Source organism: Pinus tabuliformis, chromosome 7 (genome assembly GCF_031772625.1).
Source record: "Pinus tabuliformis cultivar Carrire ecotype Pingquan chromosome 7, CPIR1, whole genome shotgun sequence".
NCBI lineage: Eukaryota > Viridiplantae > Streptophyta > Pinopsida > Pinales > Pinaceae > Pinus > Pinus tabuliformis.
In genome coordinates, this window is record NC_142293.1 from 263,080,906 (window position 1) to 263,104,690 (window position 23,785).

General features: G+C 39.0%; 1 protein-coding gene across 2 annotated transcripts in view; it reads left to right on the forward strand.

Moving 5' to 3' along the window:
• The window catches only part of LOC149246860 (alpha/beta-Hydrolases superfamily protein), a 223,415-nt gene that overhangs the window by 21,456 nt on the left and 178,174 nt on the right, over positions 1-23,785 (forward strand). For both annotated transcript variants that reach the window (XM_089458047.1, XM_089458046.1), the window contains exon 2: positions 3,838-4,192. In XM_089458047.1, coding sequence (XP_089314173.1) covers positions 3,955-4,192 — 238 coding nt within the window. In that variant the 5' untranslated portion in view covers positions 3,838-3,954. The remainder of the gene's footprint in view (positions 1-3,837; positions 4,193-23,785) is intronic.

A 23,785-nucleotide genomic window follows, 5' to 3' on the forward strand; every position in this document is an offset into this window, starting at 1 on the left:
CAGTATTTCGTGATCGATCGAAACACATTGATATCAGGTGTCACTTTGTCAAAGACTGTGTCCAAGGAGGGGCAGTACATTTGAGGTACACTCCAACAGGAGAACAGGTGGCAGACATCCTCACCAAGGCTTTAGGAAGAACAAAGTTTGTTTATTTCAGGGAGAAGATGAGGATGGTGAAGAATCCGTTTCAGTAGCAGAAACATATAGTATCGGGAGTTGCAGTGCAACAGTTAGCAGTTGCAGTGCTATGGGCAGCAGGATGCAACATATTTAGAGGGAGTTGCAGTAAAGATGTGGCATTGACAGTTGCAGTGTCATGGGCAGTAGTACAAGTTGCAACATCGCAATAGATGAGGGGCCGAGGACCGATGCCATGGATCAGTGCGGTGCTTCTATTGGGAAGCATTGCTAGAGCACATTCCTCGCTAAGAGAGAGTGTTGATTTTGGGTAGCATCGGATGTGCTCTAACCTTGAAATTTGGTGGAGATGCTAAGACACATGAGATCTCCAAGACCTAGAAATCGTTTGGATAATTTCCACCCAAATGAAGAGTTATTGAAATAATTAATATTTTTAGTGAGTTCCTAAGTCTAAACTTAGGAAATTAAAAACATTAATGGGTATTAATAAGGGTAAGGGTGAGAAGCTTCTAAGAGACGAGGATCAAGTCTGTTTTAATCTTAGTCGTTGATTCATCAACATGAAAAGTATAAGAGAAGACTTGAGGATCATTTGGAGACACACCGATAGATACTTAGTATCTCAAGGAAAATCGATTCTCAAAGAGAAGAAAATCGATTTTAGAGGGAGAGTAGCAGGGTGGAGGAAGAGGAGGGGAGCAACAACAGTTAGTGACTGAGGAGGAGGTGACACAGGGCTATTGAGAGACAACGCAGAGGGAAGCAGGTTGACGCAGAGGCACGTAGGTTGATGTAGAACAGTGTAGAGTGACGCAAAGGTAGGAGAAGGGTCTCCAGGGTGTCAAAAATTTTCCAGGAGAGGGATGAACTATGCCTTAGGTGTTTTCTTCTCAGTAGTATCTCAGTTTCTCTATAAAATCATTCCTTGTAAAGAGATTGTTGCTGAAGATTAATAAAACCCTCATTTGCTGCACTGACTTTCCCACATTGGGTTTTTCCGTGGACAATTGTCCAAAAACAACTGTGTTGATGTGATTGGTTCTTGTGCTTGTATATCACTATTATTTTCTCTATGCATTTATGTGATAACTGCAGTAGAATTTATTTTAATGTTTACTGAAGGGATTTCGTAAATAACTTATTGTGAGAAATAAGTAGGTGAAATAAATCAGCTGCTTCAGTAGAATTTCGTATTTGGAAATTTTCACGCTTGGCAAGGTATCTCTGCCAAAATACTTTGGATGAATACTTGCCACTCCTCAGAGACACTATATAGTGCCAATTACACTAGCTCTATGGGTTGAGGTGCTGCCCCAACAACTGACAATTGGTCCCAGACCTCCTGAATCCTGGTGAGGAAGGACTCGAAGGAGTCTATGCCTTCCCCTTTCTGCATCCATATGAGCCTCAGCGTCACCTCGAGGTACATTTTTTGCTGCTCTGAGATTCCTTGGTATAGCGTGGAGAGTGTATCCCACATCTCTTTGGCAGTATCTTTGCCAGCTATGTGAGAAACAACATGATCCCAGACACCATCTAGGATCAATCACTTCGCCCGCGCCATCTCCTTTCTGTACTCCTTCAGCTGATCTACATCTTGGGGTACTGTTACTACTGCATCAATATACATCTTCAGGCCAAACTCATCCAGGATCATCCTTACTTTCCGATGACATAGTTGGAAACTCCATCCAACCTGTCCTAATCACGAAGCCCAGTAGTGGCCATCTCAACAAATGTCGAAAACCTCCTCTTCCCTTCTGCGCAACTGGTGGCAATTGCCCAGCTGGTGGCAACCTTAGTCCAGTTGTAGCCATTCTCCTTAGTTCCAAATCAAATACCCAAAACCCTAGAAAAATATAATTGTTGGCAAAAAAAATATTTTGCTGTAACCCTTGCTACAACTTTATCTTCCTTCTCTTCAAAATTTTAGTGCTCTAATACCATGCTAATTTTAATGCCAAGTTCGATTTATTTTTCCTCAACAGTTCTTTTATACCTAGAAATTATTTCGCCCAAGTAAAATCTCTTTTCAGAAATCACTAAAAATAAATACGTTGGTATTTTAACTTCACAAATAAAGTTTGCAGTGGAAATGAAACAGAAAATCAACAACAAAAAACAACAGAAAATTTTGCCCGACAAATTCTTCTTCATTTCTAATTAACTCAGAAAAATTAGGGCTCCCTAAACAGGGAAATTGACCCTCAGAGAATACACAGAAAATTGTTGTAATAAACTTGGTGGAATCGCTCCTCAAAAATTCACCCAACTAGTTAATCCTCCAAACATGTGGCCCTCCAGGACCCTGTTGGCCCTCCTACATGCTGCACTTGAACTCTTGAACCTTCACACATGTGATCAACCTATTGATCTTCTACACCTTTTTGAATTTCAGTTGCAATATTTTCTGATTTCCGCAGTCTTCTTGGCTCTTTCACTCTCCAACGATCCAGCAATTTTATTCATGCAAGTCTCTTACTCAAATGTCTTGATTGTGTGTGTTCATCCCCTCCATTAGGCTTATTTTATAATGTCATCTTGAGCTAAATCCTTAACCCCCAATCTCCAAAGTGATAGATGGCTAGGATTAATTCCTACCCACCTAGACGAATGGTAGAGATTTCTTTTTGTAAGATCAGAACATTCATATTACTTTCAAAAAGACAAATATACACCGATAGTTTTCACTTTTGGTCTGCCACTTGGGAAAATCTGCAACTTCTCCCACTTGTTGCTAAACCACTCAAAGTTCAAATTGCAATATTAGGAACTGGAAACTTTCCTATTCTTGAACAGTTATGCCTTTCATTCCCACGATATCTAATCCAATCCTTTGGCTTGTGCTGCTACTGTTAGCCTTTTTGTTATTCCCCAAATCTCACCAAGGAGTTAGACCGTTATGCTTTTTTCTTTCTAATAGCTTCCATGGTCACTTTATTTTATTACGTTTTGACTCTTTTATCTATTTTCCAGGTTTAGTGGCATCACATTTTCTTTATATTTTTTAATCACAAATTATTGCATGCAACTCTTTATAAGCCCCGAGATGACTAAAAGCAGTCATTTTCCCAAATTTGACAACCAAGCACAGTTCAGTTTATGGCCATTAAATTGAGAGTGTTTTTGTTATATTCCAGATCGTTTTGTTGGATATTTGTTTCTGCATTTTTTCTATAATCTTTAGTTTATATGTTATGCAATATCTTCTAAGAAAACCCCTATTGGATGCTTTCAAGATCACACAGTCAGGTCCTCTTACCAAATTATCCCGGGCACTCATCAGAAAACATTACTAGACAGTACATTGGATCCTTCTCAGTGCTTGAGTCTGCCATAGATACTTCTTGCTCCTTGCTCTCTAACTCCTTATCACTTTTACTCTTTCTCTCTTTTTCTTTTTTGATGTAATATTTAGTTCATGAATTTCTTGCATGTTGGTGTCTTATTTTACTTTATGCTTTCGGGTAGCCTAGGGGCATTGTTATGAACTTATCACTGATTCTACTTTATAGCTCACTTAACCTATTTGTTGGACATTAATAAAATATCTTATCTGGAGCTTTTCTTATAACTTACGTGCTAGTCTAATGCTTTTTCATTATGAGTATTGACTTAATTTATTGCAGACTGAGGAGTTTATTTATACCGCATGTCAGGTCAAACCTCTGAAAATACTGTTTGTGCTTGTAGGTATTATCTTTCAGAAAGTGGCTTTATCCTGGAAACATCGTGCATAACGTCTTTAAGTAGAAAGACTTCCTTTCTCTCCTGTGATACAGAATCTACTTTGACATTGGTACAGTGAAAATGGCCACAGTATGGCAGGAAATACTTGAAAAAATTGAAGAGTGGCTTCACTTGGCTGAGAAAAAGCAACCATACGTGAATCCTGATTTGGACCCAGTTTTACTTGTGCCTGGCATAGGGGGTTCGATATTAACAGCCGTGAATGAAAAGGGCCACAAAGAGCGAGTTTGGGTTCGTCTTTTTGCTGCTGATCATGAATTTCGAACAAAGCTTTGGTCCCTTTATGATCCTAGCACTGGTATGGGAATTCTGCTCCTTGATTTTGTTTGATAGCATAGAATGCTTCTCTAATGTCAGAAAGCATAGATTCTTCCTTGTTCACATTTTTGGTTCCTTATTTTCTGCCTCACTGCAGACTCAATATTTGGATCTAAAGATTTGCTCGCCTGGAAATTCAGTTCCTCTAGTCATATTCTCGTATTAAGATTTTTTTGAATTGATTTCCTGTTTATAGTGGGTTTTCTCATGAACAATATTATCTTATGAGTCACATCTTTGAAATTTGTGTTCATTAATTAGTAGTTTTGACAACCACTTGTAAAAATTACTTCAAGAACAGAAAAAAAGAATATTATGTATGCTTACTAAAGGGGAAGTGTCGCATATTTATTTCAAGCCATATACGCATGCTGATTGGTAGTGATCAATGGCCAACAATTACTGCATTTGTTTCTCAGTTATGCCTTTTGCTGGACTACCTTCCTCCCTTCGTTATTTCTCATTATATATTTGCTTGACCTCTAGATTGTTGGATATTTCCAATTTATTCATTTTATAGTAGCACAGAGATGTGTCTCTCGAGGGCAGGTACATGTCTTGGGAATAAGAGACGTTTCATGAGACGCAGGAAAGGACTCACTGAAGATTCCTGGCATCATCTGTTAGCACCCTGACATTTCCTATAATTTCTTATATCCTGCATGAGTATGATCTTAAGGACCATGTCAATATCAAGGAACTTATACAAGTTACTTAAAGACAAAAATTAATAATTAGATTTTGGAAAGCTATAAGAGGTTTAATATAATACCTAAAAAGACAAAAGTTTACTAATGGACAGTGGTTAAGGCTTCCATGTGGATTTGGTCAATGGATTAAATGGGTTAAATGCACGTGACAAGGTGAGGTATTAATTAGTATTAATTTTATCTTTATTTATTTATTTTACGTTGTTTATTTTTAATTATGAAATGGATTCAGTTTGTAGGTTTTATGGGCTAGACAACATCATAGCATGCAATGTTGACTTCGATGAATCCCTGCATATCAAACATAAAATTTGGTGATTCTCATAGTTTTATGACCTTTCAATTTACATTCATACAAATTAATAGTGTCAATTTTAGTTTGAAGCTTTGGGACTGCGTAGCATTGTAGTTGTAAGGATAACATTTGTGGTAGTGATCAGAGTTGTGGTATTTTCACATTTTTATATACCATTTTTTTTCTTACTTCTGGATTCAAAGCTTGTCAATATGCCAAATGCAAGGCATTTCAGGCAGTTGAAAATTTTCATATTGTTTGGAAACTTTTTTATGTCATTAATGGATTTTATATGTAGTATTTTTTCCCTACTCGTGGTTTTCAAGCTTATTAATGTGCTTGATTCTGTCTGTATGCCAAATTCAAGGCATTCTAGGCCATTGGAAAACTTTCATATTGTTTGGAAAAAAATTTCATCTCATTAATGGTCTTTTTCTACATTGTATTTTTTTTCCGTACTTGTATTCAAAGCTTGTTAATGATGCATGGCTCTGTCCATGTACCAAATGCAATTCATTTTGGGCCATTGTAAATTTTTCATGTTGTTTGGAAAATCATGGGAGTAAAAAATTTGTGTTTAATAACAAAGTTTGTAGTAGAAAAATAGACAAAATTAGATTAATTAAGTGGAGATCGATTGGTAATGACTCCAATAAATCAATAGCAAGTGCAACCAAACATGCCATTTTAATAACTCCAATTAAAAAAGTGAAAATGAAAATAGTGTTTGCATACAACCTTGAGCATAAAAAAACTATATAGCTGACTTATTAGGATTTGGATTTGGATCCTGCAGATTTTAAAAAAGCCACGATCTAGATACAATGGGAAATAATACGTACAAACACTTCAGTTTTTGTTTTGTTTTTTCTTTATTATTTATTTTTTATTATTTTTTAAAGGAAAAATGTATATAAAAATTTAAACTATAAACTTTTTAATAAAATAAGTTATATATTTTACTTGTCAATTCAGTGTAGTTTGAGTGGTTGAGTGGAAAATTCTTCCTTGCTTGGGTTCAAATCCCACTTTCTGATATACCTGCTCTCTTTGTGAGCCAAGGGTTGATTGTTGACTTGGCCTTGAGCTCCAAAGAATCCGATATACTAAGTTTGCACTGAAACGGATACGGATATGGCAAATTTTCAAAAAATCTGGATACAATACGGCAAAAAAACAACATACACACACACACACATAAATATATATCAAAAGAAGAATTCCATATTACCATTCATCTTTTAGAATCTAGATTCTATATCTAAAAGTACATACTCAATTATCATCTATAATCATCATCAATTCAACATAAACATTGTCATCATCATTAATGATTATTATAACATTCATGATTCATGATTCAACATATCATCAAGTTTCCGTTTCAAATTTCAATCAATGACCTCAACATGACAAGTTACAACATCATCACCAAAATTAATAATGCACACTACATAGTACAAATTACAAAATGAACTATGACTGACAGTCTACTATCGTTATTCATAATTCATATGGCATATTATGGCCATTGTTCAAAAGTTTAAAACACCATCATAAATTACATTTACGTATCATCAAATATGTCTTCATTCATGTCACTAAGAACCACATCCTCTCCTGGAGTGGGAGCATCGCTGCCATGTCCACTTGAAGATCCAACTATTGGTGCTTCCTCATCAAACAAAGTCATATGAATCTGGGCATTCAACATCATATCCAAGTCCGACAATTTTAGTTCCACATCCCATAGTTTGGTGGGCCCAAATTGGGATTCGTCTCTCTTGTGTGACAGAAGGTGAAGGTTCGAATGAACATACACTAGTTCCTCAACCTTCTTGGTGTTGAAGAAAGTGTAACTAGGTCCGGTCTTCATAATGACATGTAATTATGACTGATGTAAATAATGTAATAAAGAGAACAAAATTATCTTTGTATGCCTTGCTACGTTGGTTTCATGAGCAAGAGGTTTATTTATTAGTGGCTCCCATTGAGAGCCTTAAGATTTATTAATAAGTCAAAGAGTCAATGTCATGTATTAAGAAGCTCTTCTTGAGCATGAGAAAAATATATATGAGTCTATATAGCCCTCCAAATGACAAGCACAATCCTCTTCATCATGTCAACCAACAAGACGAATTAAATACAGTCATGTTGGCTCACCTATGTAGACACACCTATTTAGCAATACAAGTCGGCTTATTATGGAGATGAAACCACTATATATACCCAACTAGGGTCTGCACAAAACAGGGATATAGGAATTCCGATTCATTTGTAATTTCAGATGGTACAATGGGGTACAGAACTCAGAATTCCTAAGATTTTCGGATGGGTATAGGAAGTACAGGAGGATATTTACAGGAAGAATTTCAGAGGTCTGTCCACAAGCGCAAAAAACTTTGGATGGGTACAGTAGTTGAATGTTTCGGATAAGCATCTCTGTTTTCAGATGGGTACCACAGTCTTGGCATATTTGTGATGAAGAAGACTTCAGATATGGAGAGAACACAATCACTGTCTCAACATACTAGACAATATCGACATTCCTTTGATGATCTCGGTGAAAGGAGAAAAACTCACTCATTGTCTCGACCTAGTTGTGATGATGAGGATCTAAATGATCCCACAGTAATACACTCTCGGCATACTATACACAGTCATGATCTCGGCATAATGTAAAGGTGAAGGTGCAACAAGGTGTAATGATCTCATTAGTGCCAATAATGATGACTTCGATGTAGCAATAGTGATGACTTCAATAGCAGTGATGAAGAAGAGGATTGGTGTCTTGGTCTTGGAGTGGCCTAATAGGTCAAGGGTCATGGTCTTGGTATTCGTCAATTGGAACTCTATAAGAAGAATTTTGTGCAGGTTTTTGCCCTAGCAAAAAGCCAACATCTTGTGTTCTTGTTTCTTTTTTTTGATAGCTATTTGATGAACTAAGAAGACATATTCTAATATTAAAGATTGTGCTAATAAGAAAATTAAAAACACCTCACAAATAGTTATCATGACTAGAAGAATCTCATTAACTTCATTTGCCCTAGTTTCTTCAAGATGGTATCAGAACTAAGGTGCTGAAGTCAAAGGAAGGGCAACAAAAAGGGACATTCAAGGATTAGCTTCAAGAAGGGCATCAAAGCAAGTTGAAGGGCATTGTCAAAATTGAAGGATCAGTCTTCAACAACAGTCTACAACAGCAAGGGTTTTCGTCTATATAATCAAGGAGACAGTCTACAACAACGAGACAATTTAAGTCCTACAACCTACAAATTTGGATCTCGGATCACAGTCAAAAGAAGAAAACACAGTACTACCCATAGTCTCGGTGCTAGGATCAAGTAATCTCAATCAAAAGATGAAGCGTTCAAATCTCAGGGTACATGGCAGTAGTTTTGGTGCCTCCCACAGTTTCGGTCTACATCATACTAGTGATAGTGACTATCTCAGATTCAATCATTTTCTATAAAGAACGCAGTCTTGACAACTCAGAATCATGATGCACACTCGATGGCATATTGAAGCGGATCATCTACAAGCACTCTAGAATTGGTACTACAAGGCGATTGTATCAAGTAACCCTGATGCTCTATGAGTCTACACGATGTTGCATACTACAAGGTTCACTTATTTGATAACAATACAGTGCCATCTCAAATCATAAGGATCAGATGTATAAGTCATAGTAACTTGAAGACAATCTCCCTATTGATACAACAAGGGTCTTATTTGGAGGAAGCATCAATGCATCTGCTTCAACAACTTTCAACATGATCAAGGTGAAGATTTTATCTTCACATGTCAAGTAAGTATTTTTCATTAATCAAATTGGTAAAATGACTTCATAATTGCAAGGAGATCGATATGTTGGATGGGTCATCAAAGGTCCTTGCATGGAATAAGGAGGATTGTCACAATCCTCATAGATGAGAGAAGTTAGTGAACAGGTCTCCTTTGAATTCATGGGAGGGAACTCTTAAAGTCTTTCATCCCTATGTAGCAAGAAAGGAGATATAAAAGAGATATATGAAATGCTAGAAGATATACTCTCTGAGATGAAGTTAAGAAAGTCATATCACTTAGACTTGATTGAAGGTATCAAAGAATGAAGGAATATCTTCATGAGATCTCAATTAGCAGATCTAGGAAAGATGATAAGAAGATGATCATCATTGATATATCAATTGATAAGCAAGGTAACAAATGTCCATAGACAAGGAAGTTACCTCATTCAACCTGTGGTCTCTATGCTAGATAGGAAAAAACAAGTTGAAGGTAAAAGTGTTGAAGGTTAAAGAACTCAAACATTTGCAGAAAGGAAAAGCAAGTTTGGTCCTCAAACAAAGACAAACAGTGCTATGGAAAGATTATGAAAAAAAATCTCATATCACCTTAAAGATGGAGGAAGCTGAAAAGAGCCAAGAAAAAGAGGGAATAACAGATCTCTACCATGATTGAGATGGCATCCCTCACAAAAGGGTCCTATCATAAGCTTCTGTTATAGATATGACCATGATAATAAGATGTATCGTGGCATCATGGAAGCATTAGAAACGAGAGCTCGTGACATCACCATGGGAATCATAAAGGACAAAATGCATGGCAATCAAACATGAAGCATATAGCTCTTGGGAATCTCATTGAACATTGAAGGAAAGAAAGATATCATCCAGGGTAAGGCTCATCATACATCAAGGCAAAAGGAAACATCTGCCAGAGGGGGATATGCAAGATCCTCAAGGTTCTCTGATGGAGTCCTCATCGGAGGGTTCACTAATCTAGAGAAGAAGCAAGTGTTTCATCGGACTTATGGAATTCATGGGATGATGGTGTGATGGCATGAAGCAGATCAAGGTATTGAAGTTCTTTTCAATCAAGGAAGCTGTAGGGAGAAGCCTAGTTGACCTAAAGGTAAATGAGGTATGTATGCTTGTGTTTAATATTGTAATGTCATGTCATATGGTTGTAGGTAACATGGATCATTACTTCTATTTTGAGAAGCATGATCAAGGAAAAGGGATTTCCTCCTCTGAAAGGATGCAGGAAGGTATAAAGTCACACTAAGATGAAATCAACATAATATGTCCTCATATGAAGTATAAGGTGGTTGAATACAATTAAGAAACTTTGATTGAAAGCTCCTAGGAATGGAATGTGCGAGGAAGGAAGAGATCTTGAGATATGCAACCATGATGAAGGCAATCAACATCCAAAGGACCAAGAAGACTTTACTAGGATATCTCCCGAAAAATATATGAAGACTTTGATGAAAGTATGAAAAGATGAAGACCCTTGACAATGGATATCTTTGGGCGATGTGTCAACATGTATGCAGGATGCTGATACCTACAGGAAGATGTCATGATGAAGAGCCATCTCAAAAGGTACAATTTGATTTAATGTTATGATTTCTTGAATAATATCTGGATGAGTTCATGTAGGGCCATTGGAACAAGAATTGAAAGTACAAGTACAACTAGCATTCATGTGGTGGATGGAAACTCCTGAAAGAAACATGATGAGGAAGAACTAGCCATATGACGAAGGTTCCAGATATGAAGAAGGCCAGTTTCCATGAAGAAAGGAATGACATGACGAACCAAGAAGAAAAGTGATCGATGGCTAATGCCCTACAAGGAAGAAGCTCAATTGAATTTCATGACATCAAGGAAAGAAGTTGATCAAGTAGTTGAAGGACCCACGAAGAAGAAGCTGCTAATGAAAAGATAAGTGCTTGATTAAGAGGGAGCTTGGATTGTGTTGTCACTCACTCAGAGTTGCGGGGGAGCGCCCCCCCCCCCCCCCTTCGAACCCGCTCCCAATCCGCGCTCCGGGCGGGAGCGTGCTCCCGATAAAAAAAATTGCACTCCCTGCCAAAACAGGGAGTGACTTCGGGAGCGTCGCTCCCGGAGCGAAAATTAAAGCCCGGGAGCGATCAGGGAGCGATCGCTCCCGAGCTTTTAATTTTCTCTCCCGAAGTGACGCGAGCGCCAACGGGAGTGAATCGCGCAAAAAAAAATCGCGGACACCAAAAAAAAGATAATTTAAAAAAAAATAGTTTTAAAAGGGCTTGGGGGGCATTTTTTATTTCATTGTGACTTGAATGAGTTGAGGAGAGCCAAGGAGATTGTGCAAAGGAGCGAGGAGCGAGCGCCGAGGAGCAAGGAGCAAGCCTGCAAGGAGGTTAGTAACTTAGTAATTTAGTAGTTTAAACTTTAGTTACTTAGTAATTTATTTTAGTTTAGTTAGTAATTTAGTAAATATATAACTTATTTAGTAAATGAATCATGAATCTAAATAAATTAAATTAATTTTCTCATTCCCATTCCCATTCCCATTAAATTTTGCAGATTCAAAAGCCTACAAATATCAAACATCATGGACCTGGTTATATTTCTTGGCATTTTCTTCTTCTTGGTCCCTTTTCTGGTTATTATGGTGCTGGAGAGTAAGAAACGGAGGGGCCAAAATGAAGAGGGAGATGAAAAAGCTGGAGAAAGTGGATTTGATGAAAACCCTGGTGAGGAGGAGCTGGAGGAGGGTGAACATGACTCTCAAAAAACTAAACAAGACCAAACCCCATTGTGGAAATATGTTAACAGGCCTGAAGCAGGGAAAGGGGGTGGAACCACTAAATTTCATTGCCCCCATTGCAACAATAATTACACAGGTTCATACACCCGTGCCAGAAAACACCTCTGTGGGAAAAGGCTATGGGATGGAGATAAACAAATAGGAATCAAAACTTGTGCAGTTGTGTCAGCAGCAGATAGAGCCAAATACATAAGGGAAGAGGAGGAAGCCCAATACAAATCTAAAAAATCAAGGGGTTCCTTTGAACCAAGGTCACAATCACAAGCACAAAGAACCCCTTCAGCATCCTCTCAAGGCAATGGATATGGAGGCATAGGGTCACCAGCTTTAAGGCATAGAACCATATCAGGTTTCCTTGATGAGGGGTGTAGGAATGATGTGGATTCAAAAGTTTACAGGTTTCTCTATGCATGTGGGATACCATTCAATGTTCTTCGCTCACCTTATTGGCATGAAATGGTTTCTGCCATAAATGATGCCCCTAAAGGATACAAGAGCCCTGGGTATGACAAGGTAAGAACGTTGGACTTGATCATGAAAAAGCAAAAATATCACATTCTTTGAATAGAATGACAAGTTGTTGGACTAACCATGGGGTGTCCATTGTATTTGATGGATGGACAAATGTAAAAGGCAAGCCATTGATAAGTGTTCTTGCTGTGTCCGTTAGTGGTGCCATCTTTCTAAATGCATATGATTACTCAGACAAGTTCAAGACCACCATCAACATTGCAGAAGCATTACTTGAAACAATTGACCGTATTGGGCCATACAATGTCATCCAAGTCATCACTGATAATGCTCCTAATTGTAAGGCAGTGGGAGCAATTATTGAGGATAAAGACCCCAACATATTTTGGTCTGGGTGTTTGGTTCACACATTGAACCTTTTGATGCATGATGTTGTTAAGAACAAAAATGAACAATACAAATGGATTGGTGATTTGTACAAGAAAGGCAAACAAATGATAAAATTTATTATAAATCATAGCAATACCCATGGCCTTTTCCGCAGTCACTCAAGATTGGAGTTATTGAAGATTGCGAAGACTAGATTTGGTAGCTATTACCTTACCTTTAGGCGCCTTTTGAAGGTAAGAGAGTCATTGGCTAGCATGGTATCAAGTCCACACTGGCAGGTATTAAAGCAAAGGGCTACAAATGCAGTTGACAGGCGAGGTTTTGAACTGGTGGAGGAGGCCGCTCTTGATGTTATGTTTTGGTCAAGTGTGAGGCAAGTATTGGATTTCACCAAGCCCATTTATCACATGATTCGGTTTGCAAATACAGATAAACCAGTGATTGGTGAGGTGTATGAGCAGATGGATACCATGTTGGGGCAAATAAAAGATATTGTTCATAACAAAGATCCCGACTTGTACAAACTGATTCACGATTGTGTGTGTATGGTGGAATAAACTTAATATTCCACTACATTGCTTGGCGTATATCCTTACACCAAAATACTACTCTACATCTTGGTTGGGCCAACCTGCACCAGGGGGTGGGATTAGGACCAAACCCCATTTAGATGCAGAGGTAACTAGAGGATATTTGGATGCATTAGACAAGTTGGTATCTGATAGGGAGGAATGTGCAGCTGTGTGCCTTGAAATAGGCAGATACTTCAGTGGCACTAGTTTGTTTGGTCCCTTCCATGTAATGGAAGACAGAGATAGATTTGATTCTCTCACATGGTGGGAAACATATGGCGGCTAGGGACTTTTGCCAAAATTGGCAAAAAAAGTTCTATCACAGGTTGTAAATACTTCTTCTGCAGAGAGGTGTTGGAGCACCTACAGCTTCATACATAATGTGAAAAGAAACAGACTCAATGAAAACCGGGCAGAAAGCTTGGTTTATGTGCACTACAACTTGAGGTTGTTGAGTCATTACTGTGATCGGGCTTATGAGGATCCCACATATAAAATTTGGGACAACCACCCAGAGGATGACAATTTGGAGGATGGCACTATACATCTTGAAGAACTGGAAGAGGAACTTATAAGGGATGAAGATGAAGCAGCTGCAGCAGCCATGCCACCTCCACCATCCAGTAGCAGTGCTCGAGTTCCGAGTCTTGTTCCTTTGCTGTCGCCACCTCCATCTACACCCTCACGTGGAGGGCATGTGCCTTCTAGTTCTGGTCGTCGGTCTGTGCGGGAGACTCCTAGAAGACCACCACGACCTGCTCATACAGGAGACTCTTGTGGCAAGGGCCACATGTAGATTTACAGTTTACTTGTCTTTTCTAGTTTCTATTAGTTTTCATAACTATTGAGTCTTGAGTCCTTGACTCTTGACTCTTTCATATCATAATGATATTTTTTGTAAACAATATATGAATGTGACAATGAAAGTTTGAAGTTTGAAGTTGGGAATTATAACTCATTGGTAATGATTGTGAATTATGAATATGATGCTTCGTGAAAGACTAAAATTGTTTCATTTCATTTCATTATTCATAATTCATTTTATAACATTTCATTTCATGTTAACAGTTAGAACTTAGAAATATCTAAGATATTATTTCTTGTAATGGTTAAACTTAGCTTACAAGTACAACTTTGGTGATCAATGATGATAAATGTTACAGTTATATATTGAATTTTCAATTTTGAAAGCTTGAAGTTGAAACTTTAAGATTGAATTTGATGAATCATGATTCACGAGACTCAGTATGTTGCAGTTATAATATGTATGTTAGTAACTTGTGGACATGGTTGATGAAGATTATAACTTCTAGATGATTGATGTGATATGGTTCAGTGATCAATCTATGTTTTTTTATGTTTTTTATATCTAATTCATCATTCTACATGTTTTTGTTGACATATATGTATCAAAAATTAAAAAATATAAAAATATATATATATATTTTTAAAAAATCACTCCGGGATTCGCTCCCAAACTGGGAGCTTCTGAAAATGTCACTCCCGCTCCCGTTTTCGCTCCCACTCCCCGCTTTCGCTCCTGCTCCCAAGTAACACTGCACTCATTGCATTGTGGGTTTCAGTTGGTCAAGGTTGCCCAAGAGCAGTGAAGTTTGAAGTCACCTTCCCAGGCCACAGAAGATCTCAGAGCTAAATCGGACCCTCCCCATTGCATAGTGCCCGAAAAGAGCTTTCCAACGGTATATGGAAGTCTGAAAATGGACTTTTGGATCATAAGATATGGCCTATTGAAGTTACCCTTGGAAAGCCCGGAAAACAAAGAAAATGACCAAGTATAAAGGCAAATCGCATATCAGGGACCCGAGAGCTTATCGCAATTGCAAATCGGCCATCGGCGGAGTCCAGCAGGTAGGAAATATCGGCAGGGGTAGGAGGTCGGCTACCAGCAATCGACGTGATCGACGAGGTTCTAACTTATAAACCTCGCGGTATGCGATTCTATGATATAGTGTAACATCGTCGGGGGAGGCCGAAAAGGATTAACAAAAGAAATGCATGGAAAACCCAAGGCCAGCCCCCCCTTCTCTCTCCTCCACTTGGCGGAATATGGTAAATCCCGCACTCTCGCATATTGGGCATCCCGCAGTCCCGCATCTCGCATTCCTGCATTCCCGCAGTCTCACAGTCCCACAGTCTCGCATCTCGCATTCCTGCTTTCCCGCATTCTCGCAGTCCCGCTTTCCGGCATTCTCGCAGTCATGCATTTGGTAGTCTCGCATCTCGCATTCCAGCAGTCTCGCGACATCGGCAATCGGTGGAGTAAAGGGGCTACCACTTTAAAAACCCTGCGAACTGCCGATTTTGCGATCTAGTGTAAAAGTGTCGGGGGAGGCCAAAATCAATTTACAAAGGAATTTCATGGAAAAACCAAGGCCGGGCGAACCCTTTCTCTCTCCTCCACATGACAGTATGGAAGGTGATGTGGCATTATGAGTGACGCGTGGCACTTAGATTCAACATTTTCAGGGGTCCTATGGGGGCATTTCCGGGTGACACGTGTCACCAATCATAAGGTGACACATGGCAGTGACATCAACCCCCCCAGATCAGCGATCGATGATCGCACAGGTTAAAGCAATCCTGCACCTCAGTGTCTCTCGGCCTGCGATTGTGATATGCGGGAAATCCTCTCGGATGCGATGTTTTATTGGTTCTACCTCATGAGGATTTCGCGTCTAGACAAGTTGGCCCGCGTTATGAAAAAAAAGTTAATGGGCCTTTCCCCTCCGGCAGGGCGATTGCGATATCTTCGGTGGGCCCGATTGTTAGGATATTCCGAGACAGGAAATAGTTAAGTATAACTTGGTCTAGTGTATAGTTAGGTAAAGTGTGTTTCTTTATTATGTACTTTTTGTAACTTACAATCTGACGGTCACGATATTTTTTAGACGTGAAGTCATCTGATGGTTCATTCTTTCCTCGCTATTACCGACACTTGATCCGTGGCTTAACACCCGATTGGTCCATGATCTCTATTTAAAGAGCATGGAGGGTCTTTGTAAGGTGACCATTCATGAGAGAAGCTTATGTAAATTTTCTTTCTTTTACATTAATAAATTGCTCGGAGTGGCCGCATTGGCTCAGGTCGTGGACTGTTTCCCTCTTTGAGGGTTTTCACCACGTCAAGAATATTGGTGTACTGATATGTTATCTGTTTGTGAGCGGTGTCCTTTGGTGTTCTATCTGAGGAACTTACCCTATAAATTCCTACATGGTATCAGAGCTATTTGAGGGTCGCATTCATTGGTGATCCAAATCCGAAGCCGGTACAACTGCATTCGACTGTCATTTCCTAGATCTATTGTTTTTGACCGCTTTTGGGCCGAGATGTCTGCTCTATTGTGTTAGGAGCATCTGTTCTAGTGAGGAACCCCTTTCGTTTCATGCGAAAAGGTTTTCGGTAGCTCTACTACGTCATTTTTAAGATCTGGAGGTATACAGTCTTTATTTGCAGTTGCAGTTATTTATCTCTCTGTTTATTTTGGTTTATTTATCTCTTTGTTTTTTATTACCGGATCTATACCTTTCATTTCTGCGTATGCTCTTTGCCCCACGTCTCTGTGCGATCTAGGCAAATAAGAAATAGAAAGGAAGGTTTTTTCTCATGCATATACTCTTTTCCGCCGTGCCTTAGTGTGATCTCAGAAAATCAGAAACATTGAGGAAATTATTTAGTTTCCGGAGAAATCTAACTTCAAGCCTTAAGGTTTGGTTTTTTTTGCATGTTTGTTTTGGGTTGTGTGTTTTTTTGTTTTGTAGGCAAAAAGGACTTTCTCAAGTAAGCACACACTCCAAAGCTTTAGTGACTAAAAAAAAAAAAACCCATTCTCTTTTCCAAAAATTACTAACCTTTTAAACTAGCTCACTTGGTCCAAAGTTACTTTCTGAGAATAGAGGTCTTGGGTTCAAGTCTTTCTTTTTGTTGAATTACTTTTTCAAAGCACATGTAACTTATGTTTTAAAGTTACTTTATGTAAAAGTGTTCTCACCCATTATAAAAAGTGAGTCATTTATAATTCTAAAGTCTCTTTATCTTTTATTTAAGTTACAATTTAGTGGGTAGTTCATAAAGTACCATTGTAAAAAGTGACTTTCACTTATTTATAAAAGTGGGTCACATAAAATCCTTTTTTTTAAAGAGAGCTAATTAGATTAAGTTTGGAAGGGGGGGGGGGGGATTTTTTTTTTAAATATAACATTATCATTCACTTCCGCACATTCATGTACTTCGTCGCCATCTTCAACAACTTTTCTTCAAAAAGCCATAACTTCTTCATCCGGAAGTCGTTTTTTTTAATCGGCCTAATTTCTGTGTCCCTTAGTGTCTGCCATACTTCTTTGCTGGTTCTACCACCGAGGGTGGGAGGCTCAACCAACTCCTCCTCCTGATCCTGTTGTTCCATCTATTGAGAACTATCTGCATTTCCTCCTTCTGAGGAGATATTGGTACTGGTCACTGTACTTGAACTGGGACATTGAAATCAAGTTCATTCCTAATCCTGGCACATGCAGAACATTGGTGGCTCGAACGCTGGTCCCTGCTTCCGTCTGAAATGCTATGGTGCCTCTCCCTACTGGAGTACATTTTGTTTTGTTTCCCATAGTTATTTGGAAGTCCATTTGTTCTTCTTGATAGCTTGAGAAATGTTTTCGTACTCCAGTCATATGAGCTGAAGCCTCACTATCAATGTACCAAACATCTGCTGACGTTGAATTTGCTAGGCATGTGAATTATTCATCTAATCTAGTAGATAGCTCTGAGACACTTTGAGTATCCATATTGTGCCAATTTCCGACGCTAACCTGCCTCAGCAACTATTGCAGGAAAAATTGCGTCCCACCTGACACAACCCCTCTTGCAGAATCTTTTGATGCGCTGTTCCTTCTACCACTGAAAAATTTCGATCGAAAAGACTTACCTCTCTGTCGACTCACTCAGAGAGAGTTTTCCCATGAAATCTAATCCTCTTGGCTTTGAACTGCACAAGCCCCTTGGAGATTCGAATTACTGCCCCTGCAGGAATTTCGAATTCCTTTCTTCCTTTAATGCTGGATCTTTTGACTTCTTCTTTCCCTTACCTCTGATACCATGTGAAAATTTCTAAATAGAAATCCTACTGCAGTGATTAATATTATTTCTTCTACTTATTATCTCAGAAATAAGTTATTCACAGTGTTCTTACGACAAATATCGAAATATATTCTACTGCAGCCTTCACAATTAAAATATTGCAGAAAGTAAATGTAAGGAACCATACTGGCAAAAATACAATCACAATGGCACAATTATTTTTGGACAATCGTCCCCAGAAAAACCCAATGTGGGAAAACCGGTGCAGCAGATGAAGGTTTCTTTATTATTCTTTTGCAAATTCTCATGTACAGATTACAACCAACAAAACAGGAGTGAGAAATTTTACAGATGCTTCCTGACAAATTTATGATCCAGGTGAAGTACTCTTCCCTGGAATCCTTTTGTGTCCCTCTGCGTCAAACTTCTCAAACTGGCCCAGCGTCTAGCTACCCACTTGGGCTCTGCGTCAATTTGCCTCTGCGCTGCCTCTTTCTGCGTCACCCTATTCCTGCTCTGCATCTTGCTGCCTTGCACTCTCAAAAAATGCTAATGCCATCTCTTCCTTTCTTATCTGCAACTCTCCCGTTGATTTGATTTTCTCTTGCCGAACTTCGACTAGTGAGAAAATCGATATTACTCGGGTAACTGAGTATCTCCCTCTGGTGTATTCTCCAAGTGCCCATCAAGCCTCCTCTTATAATCCTTTCGTTGTTCAATCAACGATCCAAATTAGATTATAATCAATGGCTAGGATCATATTGACTTGATCTCCGCCTTCTTCTAGAAGTTTCACCCACAGTTTAGATTAATACCCATTAATTATTTTAATTTCCCATTAAAATAATTAATTATTTTAATAAAACTCCCTTCGAGTGGAATTTCCCAAAACGATTTCTGGGTATTGGAGAATGCATGTGTCTAAGCCTCCCTGCAAATTTTGAGACTTAGAGCACATCCGATACTACCAGAAATCAACACTTACAACCCTAAAGGGAGGAATAGTTCCTTGGCTAATTGTCAATCAGTAGGTGTGAATGGTTAGTGACGTGGTAGGAGTTTACCTCATGGAGGATGCCATAGTCTTTGTACTAGATAGGAAATTCCATCATCCTTGAGTGTTATGATATGAAGAGGGAGCAATCATGGGACCTAAGTTATCCCTTTCCTTAGCCTATTTTTACCACCTGTATTGTGCACCTATTTTTCATTGATTTTTTTTTGGTAGATCCAACTTGGGTTACAAGCTTTAATTGATTCATCATTGACCCCTTAAATATGAAGCATTTCATTGCTCGTCGGGTTTTGGATTAGAGTTCATTTTGTTTAGATGGCCCATGTATTAGCTAGGAATTGGGTGAGTGGTAATGGGGGGTAGACAACTTAGGCTAGGATTTTGTCCACACACTTTCATTTATCCCTGTCAATCTTTTGCATGTTATCATTATGGCACATACTTTTTCCTTTCTACTGCATCAATCCCTTGGGGCAAAGTTTCCGGTCCCCTACTCAAGGATGAGGAAAACAAGGAACCGATATTGGTCACAGATAGCAATCATTCCAAAGATGGGACATGGATACGAGGGAGAGATGGAAAGTGTTAAGTATTGATTATCATGGACACACAACACCAACCAATGCCTTGTATTTTTACCTGTCTTGGATAGTGGAAAGAAAGGCCTCAGGGAAGGTCACATTGGACTAGTGGCAAGGGATAACCACCAAGGTGAAGCACGGGAACAAGAATACAACTCAAAGCATTCTATCATCCAATTCAATTTGTGTTCCATACTAGACTGCCCTTAAACATTAAATGAAAGAACTTGAATACAAAAATGGTTAATGTACCTTACAATATATGACCCACCTTCATCTAACAAGCAAGCTAGATGCAATAAAGCATTGACTGAAGAATAGATGGGAGGCTTTCGAGGCTAGCTACATGGGAATTGTCATAGTATTGTTGTTTGGCATGCTAAACAAATAGGAGAAATTTTTTCTCCTGAGGGTTACCCACTTGGTTGGGTATTTGTGCCCATATGAAAATGGACCACTTTAACAGTAATTATTTTGTAGTGTAATGTTATCATAAAATATCTACAAAAAATAAGAAAAAAATATTTAAAGCACAGTTAATTAAAGTGGAAAATAGGAAATAAAGAAAACATAATTAAGCTTTCAAATAAACTACTTAATAAAAATTCTAAATTCTAATGGCTTAGGTGGCATCAAAATACTCCTTTTTTTCGATGGTGTCAACAAAGTCAAATAGTTTGGTAGCATCCTGATACATCTCGATCTCATGATTTATTGTTTTGGGAGCTTTGGCATTAGGTACCATCTTGTAGACTTTGGAGACATGTAAGGAGCCCTTCCATAACCTTGCCATTGAAATCAAAGTTACGTGAGTAAGCATAGGTGGGGCTGAGGGAAAGTGTTGTTCCATGAATTGGACAATGGAACAACCAAGTGGAGAACCTTTACCACATGTTCACTAACTGTACACACTCTTGGACTCCTTCCCAATAGGAATTAGTGTGCACTAGTTTGGTGATGGTTCTCCCATCTAGTCTTGTGCTAAGGTGCACAATTGTGTTGTCCATCACAAACAAACATCCACTTAAAATCAAATCGACATTCAAACATAGGTTGAAGAGAAATGAAGCTATTGGAAAAATGTGTGATTTTAGGATGCAACAACTCCTTTTTTTGTGAATTTCCTTGTAAGGCTTAAAGAACAAACACATGGTTATATATGGATTTTGTGACACTTGTAGCTTGATCATTGACCTTCTTGGTGATGGATATATTTTCGACATCCTCTTCAAGCATCAAATGATGCAATGGGCAGCACATGGAGTCTAGAACATTTTGGGGTTCATCTCTAGCAACTTGTGGACAACCACTTAATTAGTTGCATTATCTCCTACTATTTGTACAACACATTGCAAATCAATCCATTAGATAAACCCATCCAATGATTCACACAACAATGTCACGTCTTTAACATGTTTGATGCATCAATGGATTTAGTAAACATTGTACGTGTAGGACAATGTACCAAGAAATTAATAATGGTCCTACCCTTCTTGTTTGTCCGACCATTGGACATTGTTGAACAAGTAAAAAAGAAAAAGATAGCAAGTAAACAACCTTCTCAACCCTCTTCATTCCCTCTTCATTCCCTCTCATTCAACCCTTATTCTCTTAGATCCCCTCTCAAGCCCCTCTTCTCCTTTGCCTCCTTCCATCCCTTCCCTCCCTTCCTCCAACCTTTTGGTCCTCTCGAAGAGCCTGCCATTCCCTCCTCCCCACTTCTCCCTTTTCCTCCCTTTCCCATACCCTCCTCCCCCAATCTCCCCCTTAGCCCCCTCCCTCCCTCTTTTGATCGAATCCTAACAAGGAACTAGTCATTATCCTCTCTTGACCATAAAAAAAACAAGGAAGAAAATCAAACAGAGAACTAAGAGATCAAGCTGCAACAAAGGAGATGGCTATGGGTACTCAACAACCTATGGATTCCTTCCTCGAAAAGAACACAGGAAATAAGGAGAAAACCCCCATCCTTCCAGAGAGAAAGGACCCTCTGTCTCCAACCAAAATAAATAATGAATCTGGTCTACTGGAATTGTCGAGGAATGGGAAACCCATTGAAATTCAATGCAATCAAAGACTTATTAGCAATGGAAAATCCAGACATCCTCATGATACAGGAGACCAAAATAAATGAACAAGAATCTGAGAAAATGATCCAAAAAATAAGGAACAATGAAGGCTCACCTCTCCAAGCAACAAGGGCCTCAGGAGCTATCTGCACTCTGTGGAGGAAAGGAAAATGGGAATTAGTACATCAACTAAAAGATCAACACTGGATTAAAACTGACCTAAGAAATAAAATTACTGATGAGAAATATTGTATGATTAATATCTATGCGCTAAATCACTATAGAGCGAAAGAAGTATGCTGGGATTGTCTCAAAGATATCTTATCCCAGGCACAAAAAGAAGCATCATAGTTGGAGGAGACCTCAACTTAGTCTTGAATGCCGATGAGAAGTTTGGAGGTTCCCTTCATGCTGATCCATCAAGGGACTCCATTGAAAACATTATGGAAGCCTACAACCTATTGGATATTCCTCCTAATAGCGGAAAATATACATGGAGCACTAAAAGAATCGGCAAAAGAAATATAAAAGAAAGGCTAGATCGTATCCTAATCCAGGATAGCATATTAACAAACTACAACTCAATCACTTCTAGAATAGTCCACACTTCAGCATTTTGAAAATTCTATCACTGCAACAACTGATTTATTTAACCTACTTATTTCTCAATAAGTTATTTATGAAAACCCTTTAGTAAACATTAAAATAAATTCTGCTGCAGATATCACACCATAATACAGAAACAAACACATGCACAAGAATCAACACATCAACACATATATTTTGGACAATTGTCCCCGGAAAAACCCAATGTGGGAAAATCGGTGCAACAGAGGAGGATTTTATTATTCAACAATTCTTCAGTACAACTGGGTGCCAAACTGGCTTACCCAACAGAGAAAAATTCTCCAGCACTTCTCCCAGTCTCAGCGTCAGGCTTGCTGGCCTCTGCGCAGCTCCCAGACCCTCTGCGTTAGCTCCTGCCTCTCTGCGTCAGCACTGGGCCTCTGTGTGTCACCCACACAGGCCCTCTAGTGACTATGCAGTTTGCTGCCTCTGTGTCTGCCTGAGAGGCTTTGCGTTTGCCTCTCCAACCTCCGCGCTGGTCTTCTGGTGCTGTTCTCGACTCTCTGTTCCGTACCTGCTGCCTCTTGTTGCTCTCTAGACCACTAGTTCGAATTTCTTAGCTAACCCGGCTTCGGAAATTGAACTGACTGGTCTCCCTCGGCGCGTTCTCCAACTGACTCTCATGCCTCTTCTTATACTTTTCCTGTTGGTCCTTCAACGACCGAGATTAAATCTCTAATCAACGACTAAGATTAGATTTGGCTTGATCCATGACTTTTGGAACCTTCTAACCTAGTTTTATATTAATACCCATTAATATTTTATTTTTCCTAAGTTTAGACTTAGAAACTCCATTAAAAGTATTAATTATTTTAATATCTCCCAAACTGGATAGAATCTGCCCAAAACCATTTCTGAGTCTTAGAGATCTCATGTGCTTTAGCCTCTCCACCAATTTTCATGGCTAGAGCACATCCAATGCTACTCCAAATCAACAGTCCCTCTTAGCGAGGACTGTGCTCTAGTAATACTCCATACTGAGCATCACTTTGACTATACGGCACCAGTACCTGTGCTGATGCTAGGCCTCCCTGCCCAACATCCTCTGCACTGCTGCATCATGTACTGCTGCCCATGGCTCTGCCTCTGCCACTGCTGCATCCGTATGACAGCTCCCTCTGCATCCATGCTGTTGTTGGTCCTTTCTCCCAACA